Below are 11771 nucleotides of genomic sequence, written 5' to 3'. Positions count from 1 at the left end.
CGAAGTCTAGAGTGCGGGACGCTCGTAAGTAGCTGCAGAGAGTGCTGTGACCCATTTGAAGCACAGCACGTTAAGAAAGTTGCTGCTAAGTGAATGTTTTAATGTTGAGAAAAATGTAAAGAAAGATTAAAATATACCAGGTAGGTTCAGTCTCAGGATGAGAGAGTTGGTGAGGACAGTCTTCAGATACATAATAGACTGGCATAAAAAGAATGGTGATGAGTTATTCTCCGTGTAATTGACTTGGTCCTTTTAGGTCAATTCAGTATGTCTGAGGAATAACTATAATAACAGTGAAATATACAGGAAGCAACTTAAGCTGTGGAATCTGCCATATGGGAGGCTTCTGAACAACAGGGGGACAAACACCAGTTAAGAAAGGTCCAGACATACTCGATGTGCTTCAGAAAAAGCGAAATTGAAGAAATGGCTTCTACAGTTCCCTTACAATCATGTGTTTGATTCTACAGTTAGCACGAATAACACTTCAGCTTGCATGAAGTCACTACATTTTTTAAGTAAGTTAAACTTTAAAGTAAGTTAAGGAAGAAAAAAATAATTAAAACAAACCATGCAGATTTGCAGCTTAAATTTGGTAAAATAATTCAAGTAATTTGATCTTTACATGTTAACATTGCTATGCCATTTTGTCAACATCGCTAAAAACAGCTCAAGAAATGTAACTACTATTTCCATACTTCTTCTGAAGAGAAGCGACGTTACTAATAAACTAACAACAAAATAATTTGCTTTATTGCTAGTGATTTTATATTACAATTTAGACTAATTTCTACTTGCATATTAGTCTTTAAAGGGAACCAAAAGAAAACACATACTAAAACCAAATAAACAAACAAAACCAAACCCTGAAATTACTAATGACAATGTATACCCACTTTCAAAAATCCTGGTATTTTATGACTGACTTCCTGAACATTGTAATCCAAGAGTATTTTATTTCCACTTGTCACCAAAATCCCTATTTGTTTCCAAATTAGGGTAAAACCTCACAGAGGAAAGAAAGGTTAAAAACTGTGCATATGACTTGATTTACAATTGGTGTTCAGATGCTTATTGGGTTCTGGAGGCAATTTACTAGAGTCATAGATATAGAAATACAGAATCATCTTTACTAATGAGGTATGCATTTGTTCAGATCAGGTTTCTTGGGATACAGCCTTCTATTTGGATTTCAGCTGGCCAGCCACCATATCTGTTCTTCTTGGTTTATCTATTAAAAAAAAAAAAATCAATATTTGGCTCTCCATTTATAAACTAGTTTGTCAAACCTCGTGCAACAGAAGGGGATAATGGGGTAGGACTGGGAAGCTAAGTAGCATGTTGCACATCTTGCTCGACATAACGGGTGAAGATTCTACCAGTTTCTCTCTTACACAGAGTGCTTTATTTATTTCCCAGATGGCTGTCATAATATACACTAAATTGAATACCTTTTTCCTGCAGAAGCTCTGTAATGTGAAGAAGATTGCAACAATATTCTGGCTAAAAAAAACCACTGTGGAAGCTTCATGTGCCTTTGGAGGGAGTCAGTATCATCAAGGGAATCACCTCTGTATTGGGTTTTCTCATTTCTGTCTGCCTCTCTGTCATACAGATGAGCACTGCTGCGCTTATAGAAAGTGAATACAACAAGGTCACAGATGCAAACAGAAATCTGATATAAAAATGGTATCTTTAGTCCTCCTGAAGCCTGAGGGCAAGTTATTCAGAAAAGTTTTATGATGCAAGCATTGCTGTATTTGCACGGCCAATTTGAGACAGCCCAGTTTTCATATAAAAACAGTCTTTATTTTTAGGAAGTCCTTGGAATTTGTCCTTCCAGAAGAAAATGTAAGTCTCTGTACAGCATGTTAGGTTGGACATTTCAAAACTGAGACTGTCTAGAATCGCTTGTTACTTCTGAAATTTGTCTACAGATGATTTAGTGCTAGTGTGGTAGAAGTCAGTACTGTACAAGGCCCAGATCCAAAGCAAAGAACGATGACACCTTAGAGAACTTGCTTTGTACGACTGAGGCTTAGTGAACAGACTACAGTTGTTATAGTTAACCCAAGAAATCTGCACCTGAAGGTTATACCTGATATACAGACAAATACAAAGTGAAAATAAAATCAACCTGACCTTTTCTTTTTGGATATTGTTTGGCAGCTTGAAGCCTTTGGCAGTTATAAAAGCCCAGCTTGACCTGAACTTCATATTCTGTATTTCTTCACTTCCCAGCTCTCCTACTAATTTTCGGGCATCATTTTTCAACATAGGAAAATTTAGTGAAAAAAAGTATTACCAATTCAGGATGTTAAAAATGCTGAAAAAGAACACAGCTGATTTATGCTTTACATTAGTAGGTCAGCAGAAACAACCAGAAGTTTCAAAAAATCCTGAGAGCTGTCTTAGTAGTTATGCCATTTTTTCTTCCTCCTCTCTACGTTCCTGATGTTAATACAACCTGTTCGTAACAGCATAGCAGAAAGAAAAATGGATCTCAAATACTATTTGATGTTTCAACCCTTCTTAAATAAGGACAAGGGCATCAAATACTTATCAACCAAATGATTAAGTCCTTCCCTGTATAATTACCATATCATGAATTCAACTAAAAGAACCCGAAGATTTGAAAGCACTTGAAGAATCAGGTTAAGATGTAGGAATGAATACAAACTAGATAGATACATTATAATTGGAGGTGTGGGTACCTTCTAAATAGAAGGCTGTGACTCAGAGGTAACAGCAATGTCCTTCATGAAGACAACTGGTGCTGTTAAACAAATATAACACTGTCTATCCATCTTCGGAAGCATCAACATACATGATATGGGCAAGCACTGAATGGACATGGAATCAAAACCTTTTAGGCAGGAAATGAGAGAACAACCCTGACTATAGAGTGAAATTTACCATTCCTTTACACCGTTATGCAATAGTGATTTTCAAGCTATTAATTGCTCTGTTCCTCAGCCTGTCATGAATAACTTGCTCACCAGGTGCTTCCATCATCATGAGTCACCATCAAAAGGAGGGATCCTTCTGGTGCATTTTTAATGAAAGTCACCATCTCTCCTGAGTGATCTGTTGAATCAATTACACAGCTGATTGTTCATTACACACATATCGCATTCCACCTACTTTCAACTTGTTTTCAATATTTGGCCTTGTCTATTCAAAATGAGACCTAATGAGGCAATTTTTCTGTTCACAAGCAGAGGGCCTAATCTTGAAAGGTGCAGAAAGCTGCTAGCTCTCACTGAAGGGTAGGAGAGCATGGATTGATCTGCATTTCCTGGTAGTAAACAAAGATACTTCTACAAAAGCATTTTACGCCCAGAGTAAGTATATAGATGGTTTCTTATGTTTACCTCACGTAATATTATACATGCAAGCAAAGCATTGGATAGCCCAGGAGAAGTCATTGCTATTCTGTGAGCTTCCTACCACCATGCTAACTGCAAAGCTGAGTTACACACCCCGTTGTACACCCACTTTCATTAAGTGGCAGCCTATTTGCAGCACTAAGCTATTTATTGGTTTTGCAGTTGCTAAACATACACAAGACACTTGTTTTCCATACAAAAAAATGTAACAGGCACCCTGGAGACATTACCTTCTACATACTGTATATAAAACTGTAACCCCATTACAGTTAGTCCCAATGTGATTTCTATTCATGCACGTAAGGTCACAAAAATTCCTAAGTGGTCAGAGAATCAGCTTCCAGTGCCTCATAGCATTCTGATTCTCCTTACTAATAGGTAAGGAAACTGGTTTGTTCAAAGTTTGGAAAACGTGTTAAAAGCTGTTCTTAAAGTAGATCTTTCTAGCTACATAGAAGGATGCTAAGAGACAGACATGTTTCCTATGATGATTTTACAACTGAAATAGAACAAAATATGTCAGGGAAAAGAATTCTGCTGAGTGATGTATCTGGATGCGATACCTGGTTATGTGCTATTCCTACCAGACTGAAATAATGGAAGGAAAAAAAAAAGATTAAAAAATGGCAATTTAACAATTAAAAAAAAAAAAAGGCAGGACAATTAAAAAAAAAAGACAATTAACTATCTCAACCAACAGGAGAAATTCAGCTTTTCAGGCAAAATTTGTCATCATATCTGGCCAGAGCATATTTTATGAAGACAACAGCTGTTTGTTTCTAGCTGATCCCCGTCGATAATACAATCATAGTAATTTGAAAGAGCAGGATAATTATATAAATATAAGTCCTGAAACACTAACAAAAGCTCTGTTGCACTCTTTTCCCTACCTCCTTCCCACAGCAAAAAATTTTGTCGATGTGACTTTTCCTGTTTTAACTGTAATTAAAAAAAAAGTTGTCTAAATATGAGCAAAAATGATTAAATTCAATATGCATATACAGTATTTTCAGCTAAAGCTAGGCATCTCTAATTTTGTGTATTATTGGGCTTCTGAGCTTTCTTTTGTTTACATTTTTAAATTGGAAGGAATATGGAATAACATAAGTTTAAGATTGGGTAGAATGTTTTGTTTCATGTATCTCTGAATCACCAAATGTGACTAAAACATTTTTATTATTTTTTATTTTAAAGAAGAAATTCAGTGTGCTTCCATGGTTTTTTATATATATATAATATACTAGGTCACAACCATAAATAGGAAAATTGGTTAAGCCTAAGACTATTGGAGCTTAATACTATTCTGTGCAGTGTTTTAGATGTGCAAGCTTTCATATCATTTGAATCAGTGGACAGAAACTCAACACTCATCATTACCCTATCAGAAATTGGGCATGCAAACAATTAGTAATTCCAAACCATTTTGGTCAATATTCACCATTAATTATGCTGCTGTTTAGATCCCTATCTTTGTTTAAACAAGACATGTACAATTGAAAATACTTTTCAAATTTCTAGATCCATGCCAACTGAGTTAATTGATTTTCGTTATCCAAGACCCTGCTTGGATCCCTGCTACATGAGAGGGTCTTTTCCATCTAGAGTGCATCAGCTCATTTCTAGTGAGAAGATCCAGCAGTTCCTGATTCCTTTCTGGCTTATCTTTGCTCCATACACAGTAAAATCATGAAGGCAAATTCTTCTGAACACAGGACTCTAAATGGCAGGTTTATTACACTGATGAGGGGAAAAGGTGGCAAAAATCTGTCGGTGGTAAAACAGCATTCTAGAACTGGGCTTCTTCTGAGCAGAGGTCACAAAAAATGGAAAAGGCATTGTGGAAAAATCCACAAAATTCTTTCTCTCTCCCTCTGTGTTGTTAGATTGGGCTTGATAGTTCTGTCTTCCTTCTTACAAAAGACCATATTCATTCAGAGAAGAAAGAGTTATCATTATGGAATAAAATACAAGTGTGATGCCATAGGAAACTTATTGAACACAGTCATTAGCTTGACTGATCTAATTAGAGGATAGAAAATATGTCTCACTACAAAGTAGTTTGAGATAATGGACAGATTTACCTGCAGATGGAGATGAAAGTGTAGCTAAAACGAATGTATGTGTGATGAAGGAAATGGCTGTTTAAAAATGTGTGAAATTTGATATATCACTTCTTCTTCTTCACTAATGTCAGATGCAAAGACAATGCTAGTTCCCTACTCCTATTTGCTATAATCTTGCTTACGCATTCAAGATGAGTATTTGCCTTTTTACTCTACAGCTGTATGCTGAAAACTCATTTTTAACTGTTTACCTACTATAACCAGTAAAGTTTTTATGATTCCTTATTGGAAAAAAACCCACAGTAGTTAACTGGGAAAAAAAAATTTTGGAACAGATTCTTGACTATGATAATTTAACCCAGTGACTCCAATAAAATCATGCAAGGTTAGACAAGGTCAAGATCTTGCTTAGCAATACTGAGACAAAAAAACTGGAACATAAGTGTTTTGTGATCAAAGCCAACTTGACTGTGCATCTGAACTCCCTTTCTTCCCCTCCCCCCCAACATTTAGGCATTCATTTTTCACAGGATCCATTATTGAATACACTGCACTTCATCACCATTCCCATTCATCTAAATTAAAATGGTGCCTCCAGATCTGGAATAAACTGCACCTTCTGCTTTCCAATAGCTCCTACTATAAGTGAAGACATATAATGACAGTTTAATATTAATCAAGCTTTGAGGTTGTCTTTCTGACCACTGACCAAGTCTAGAAAAGAAATTTGTACCTTGGTTGTACCTTGGGGAAGAACTGCAATTCTCAGTTATTGCTTGCCCCTTATCAGTGGAGCAGTAGATCTCTTTTATCAAGGACTGAACCTGAAAGTTGATTCTTACTGCTGGAGATCACGGATATTTTTGCTGTTACATAGGAAGCCGTTATTTTATCTAACAAAATACACACATACCACTGCTATGTACACATTTTCTATTTTCTTATACTGATTATGAACACGTTTCTTTTGTTTATCCAGAAGACTATTTCTCTCAAACCCAGATTTGTTTTTCTTAGATTTAACATGAACCAAGTTTGCAATTTTTGCTTTTCCCTTTTCTTCTGTACTAGCTAGTGAAAAAAAACCAAACCAAAACAAAAAAAAACCCAACCCCCCCCAAGAACCTTTGTAAATTATTGCAGTACAAAGGTATGTCTCTAACATTTTTTCTCTTACTTACAATTCACAATGCAATGTTTATACCTCTTCCAACATTACCCTTCTCTTCGCTTATAAGCCTGGAATTAAAATAAATACAGTGTCAGTAGAATGCATCCATCCAGAAGCTCTGATCCAAAGTTATATTTACCAACGCTAAGTCACTTTCTGACGTTCATGTTTTCTTCAGTTATTTAATTCAAGACTTTGTAGTAAATAAGAGCTATGGCTTAAAAATCTTGCACATTATATCAGTCAGTTTCCTTCAACGATGTACAACTAATCTTTCAAAATGAGCCAGATCAAGAAAGAACTTTGTACAAATGCAACCAGAAAGATAAAGTAGAAAAAAAACAAGATATAATGTGGGTTTATGGCCATATTCTGTGTAGACTATATCTATACAAAAGATCACTGCAAGGTTTTGAAGTCACTCGTCACTCTACCTGTCAGTTTGAAAAGCCATGCAAGAACTTGACTTTCAGAAGGTGTTGACCATTCAACATACTGTAAACTGGCTATCCTGCACCATGAAAATTAAAAATCATACCTGAAACTAACAGTTGAATGCAGCTTATGTAGAGGAATGAAGAAAATAACCTGAGATCAGGTATTTAAAAAAAAAAAAAACGCTGGGGAGGAGGAAGAGTTAAATACTGTCAGATATATTATGAAGTTTATCACCAGAATAGGAGCCCCCTGGTAGGAACTTACTTGCTGCTAGTGAACCAAAATGAAACACCCTTCTTCACGCTACAAAGCACTTGCTTATATTTAAAGTTAGACTGGTACTCACAGTTCATCCTCAAAACAAATTTTAGCCAGTTTTCTTTGCCACCACTGCTAAGAATCCGATAGGCGTAGCTCCCAGGTGAGCAGGGAGACCAGTGATCACACTTCTGCCTTTTTGGGACTGGGGCTACAACAACAAAGATGAGAAAATGTTTTCTTGGATGCTGCATTCTTTCTACATGGAAAGAATCACTTAACGTCAACATGCTAAGCTCAAACATATATACACAGAAGCCAATCCTGCCAGTTTTCCAGTATCATGGCAAAATTATCACAGATTTGCCTGGGCTTTAAGTTATCATTGACTTTCAAACAGCTGCTGGGACCAAGAACAAGCTTATCTAAGGAAAAATGCCCTATGTAGTATGCTCTGATTTGAATCTAGAGTAATTATTTTGTGCTATTTCATACAACAGGAAACAAGGGCTAGAGGGACGAAGGATTCCTACCAATAGTTTAAAGTTAATGGTTATCATTCACATTTTAAGCCTTTTCACACAATAATATAGTCATAGAATGAGAAAAACGTACACATTAAGCCACCCAGTCAGATTAGAGGAAAGAAATAATGACAATTTAATCACAGAGTTTGGTTAGTGATTCAACAGTTTACCATAACTGTAAAATACATGTGATAGAACCAAAGCTGCAGCTGCATGCTTATATACCAGCAAACAAATAAGGTGTTCTTACATTACTATTCAATTAATTATATTTGCATAATGGCAAATATAGGCTGACATTGTGTTTCTTCAAAGATAGGGTCTAAGAAATAGTTCAGACTTGTGCTAATTAATTAACTTTACACAGCCAACTTCATTCTTACAATAGTAAGAACACCAAATAATTTATTAGCTAACAAGCCATTTGTCATTTACCATGTAAATACACGACATTAGAGATAGTATAAGGAAAAAAAAAACCACAAACAACTACACACCCCTCAACACTGGTTTCTTTCCAATGTCTTGAAGATTAGCAATAGATGTTGTTATTATCTTTTTGGGTATAAGAGCAGCGACTAAGTATCCCAAGTACCAAGCAGCCAACGATGTCAACAGGAACCCTGCTAATTTCACAAGATCTGCCAAGGCAAAAAAAAAAGAAAAGCATAGAGACATAAAGATGTTTTCATAGCAACACACAAAATGTTGTATTTTCTCTGGCATTGCTACACAAACTGGCTATTTTATTTCTGATATACTGTGTTAACCACAGCTTTCAGAGATGCGGCAACAGAGTATTTGTTGCATTCCCATCTCTGACAACCTCCTTCGTTTCTAGAAGTTGATCTTCAAGCAGCAAACTCCCCCCAAGACTACCCTCAATCCACACCCATAATACCCCAAAGAAACATGAAGTTCAACTTAATCCTAGTAGGATTTTGACGCTGAAAAGTAAGTACCAGACACTACACATGATTATACAGGTAGTATGCAGTTACTATTGATTTTCTGTGATAGGCAGACACTACAGGAATGGTTTAAAATGCTGACCATACAGGGAACTCCCTCCATCCACCCTTTTGGGTAAAAATAACTGAAGAAGGCCCAAACAATCTCATTCACACAATGAGCTGTGACTGCATTCAAACATGACTAGAGCGACTGTTTCAGCTTCTCTCAGTTATATCACAGTTTCCATGGACTGTATTATCAGTGCATCTACACACTACAAAACCAACAGGATTCACAATTTTCCTGACCATGAAGAAATATAAATCAATTCCATATTGGATATCTCCTCTTCCGCCTCATCAGAAATGCTAACATGCATTCCTGATCTAAAAGAAACGCACCACCTAATTTATGATGCTAAACAAGGAAATATCACACTGCAATTGTGAAACACTGATGTTTTGATGTCACAAGATACTTCCTGATCTGTAAAGAAACGTGTCCTTGAACATAGCAGTCCATTAAAGTGAAAAAGGAAAATTTTTTGTTTCATAGTCCTGAAAAACAAGTTCAAGAGAACCAATGTCCAAAAATATCCAATATGTTCACTTTGCCAACCTGCTAGAAAACACTGTGTATTATCTAGCCTAAATCTTCCTTATAACAGTTTACACTCAAGAAGATACTCCCTTCCTTCTTGGAACTGCCTTTTATAAATGTTAAGACTTCTGCCCTACCCCTTATCCAGAATAAGGTCGAATTGCTCACTTGTTCTCCTCAAGTCCCGTTTTGCAGGTCCTACCACTCTCCTGTGAATGAAGACCCAATGGGTCTGCGTCTTTTACTGCAGAATGGACACACTAATCCAACACACACATTCTGGAGGTTCTAATTCTGGTTACTCATGCCAGAAGGAAGTTTGACTTTTTTTCTTAAGAGTAGACTTTATTGACTCAGGTTCCATTTATAATCCACCATAAAGACCAGCTCTTTTCTCCTGTAAAGATTTTACCGCTCTAGCCACTCCCTATCCTCTATTTGTGCATGTGGTTATTCCTGCATTCTACCTAGCTTTAAAAACAAAAAGCCTAACAAAACGCAGACTGGTAAAGTTAACAGCTAAACCTGAACAGTACCTGAACTCCCCCTTCTTTATAATAGCAACAGAAGTAGCAAGTGGCCCTCTCAGACCCAGTCATCCTTAACAACTGAACCACAGCTGTACTCCAGCCCTTGAACCTTAGTGAGGAAGAATGCAGATCATTATGGACATTGAAGGTTCTTCTGTAAATAATCCCAGTTTCTCATTTCCTGCATCAGAAAAAAGGAAAAAAAAGAAAGAAAAAAAAGAGAGGACAGTAAACCCTTTTAAGATACTGATCTGAGCTCTTAAAATGTTCTGTGTCATTGTATTTAGGAGTCATAAGTGTATGCACTTGTGTGACTGTAAGGACGATACAGTGAGAAATGTACTATATTTTCATCCAAGGATTTAAGACTGAGAAAGTAATATAATGAATCTTCAGAGATATAACAAATTTCCCAATTATTACCTCAGAGAGAGAAATCTGTCTCACTCTACCACTAGTAGTGGTGCAAATCTGCACTAAAATAATACTGAAAATTACTCCAACATTTAATTCATACAGTGAATGTGAATGTGAACAGTGACAAAGTTCCCGCACACAAAGAAGGAAGCTGCAGGAACCATGTAGAATGAAACTTACTCACTTTTTCTCTTTTTGAATATTAAAAAAAATCAGATTTATATACAAAATATATTTAATTTGTAAAGGAGACCAAGTCACAAGTTTCAAAGACAAAACCCAGGAAGAATTAAGTGAAAACTACAAGAAGTTTATTTAAATATTTCAGTGATTATTTTTTCGGGGTGGGGTGGGGTGCATTTTAAAGATCTATGAGACCATCAGATTTTGTTTTGCTTTTCCTGTTGTTGGCTCAGCAGGTTTATCTTTACAACGATTTTGCACTGTTTTTCATCAAAACTATGGAGCAACTCTGTTGCAAAATAGGCTCAACAGCACAGCATTTTACCTAAGTAGAAGAGAAAGTACAGAATTTCTAACTTCTGTTATTATATTCCGTATTTTACTTAAACCGCAAGCTTCTTAAACGGTTCTAAAATATGCCTTTTAAGGTTTAAGGAATACATTTACCAACTCTCCTGCACAGCTTGTACTTAGTTCTCAAAATTGTCAGAAAATGTTTTCACTGTCAACCAACTTCTGGTTTTGCTTTCTTGGATTCAGAAGGCACCGGGGGACCGCATTGAAGCTATCTGCTGGGTCCACCTGGATCTCTTAGATTTACTGAGGTTACATATCCTGCACACGTATACTCTTTTTTTGAGTACCTGCATAGACACGCATAAAACCCTACGCAACAGCAGCTAAGCCATAAGCTCAGACAAACTTAAGACAGTTAAGAGAGCTTAAGATTTGCTATCCACACCAGTTAGGAGTTATAAAATACAAAGCCCGGACTGCATTCACGAAAGCCAGACTCCGCTTTTGCTGCTGTTAGAGGCCGTGGCTCCCCAGCCCGCTACTCGGCTCGGCACCCGGGCGCAGCGCGGGGATGGCACGCCGCGGAGGGGCTTGCTGTGCTCAGGCAGGCGGCACAAACCTCCCTCACGCCGTTTCTGCCGCGGAGAGGTGTTCAGCCAGAGATACTCGGCAACACTCACGGTGCCAGACAGGTAAGAGGGCAGAGAGGAGCAGGGAGGAAGAAACCGTGCGGACAGTCCGCATGGACAGTCCGGAGGGCCGTGTGGCAGGGCCCGTAGGAGAGCAAGGCAGAAGGAAGACAGGACGCTTAGCAGTCCCACCCTACAGCAACTCCCCATTTCCTTTCTCCCTCAGGTGCTCGCTTGCCCCTTGGCAGCAACTAAAGCACTCAATGTCAGCACAATATTTTCTTTTTTTTTCGGGACGACTTAAAATCCCCACGC

The 11771-nt window shown here is 37.3% G+C and overlaps 1 protein-coding gene across 1 annotated transcript; it reads right to left on the bottom strand.

Annotated features, from left to right (window-relative positions):
* Positions 1 to 811: 811 nt before the first annotated feature.
* On the bottom strand, positions 812 to 10180 carry FAM3B (FAM3 metabolism regulating signaling molecule B). The gene is given in 10 exon segments (XM_075175336.1): positions 812 to 1231; positions 2138 to 2279; positions 3004 to 3087; positions 4280 to 4293; positions 4295 to 4328; positions 5098 to 5105; positions 6641 to 6691; positions 7408 to 7441; positions 7444 to 7530; positions 8344 to 10180. Coding segments are annotated over 10 exon segments (762 nt in total). The 5' UTR covers positions 8573 to 10180; the 3' UTR covers positions 812 to 1152.
* Positions 10181 to 11771: the final 1591 nt, after the last annotated feature.

The sequence above is a fragment of the Calonectris borealis genome, chromosome 1, assembly GCF_964195595.1.
Source record: "Calonectris borealis chromosome 1, bCalBor7.hap1.2, whole genome shotgun sequence".
NCBI lineage: Eukaryota > Metazoa > Chordata > Aves > Procellariiformes > Procellariidae > Calonectris > Calonectris borealis.
Note: the sequence above shows the minus strand (reverse complement) of the source record. Positions and strands in the feature narration are given on the sequence as shown.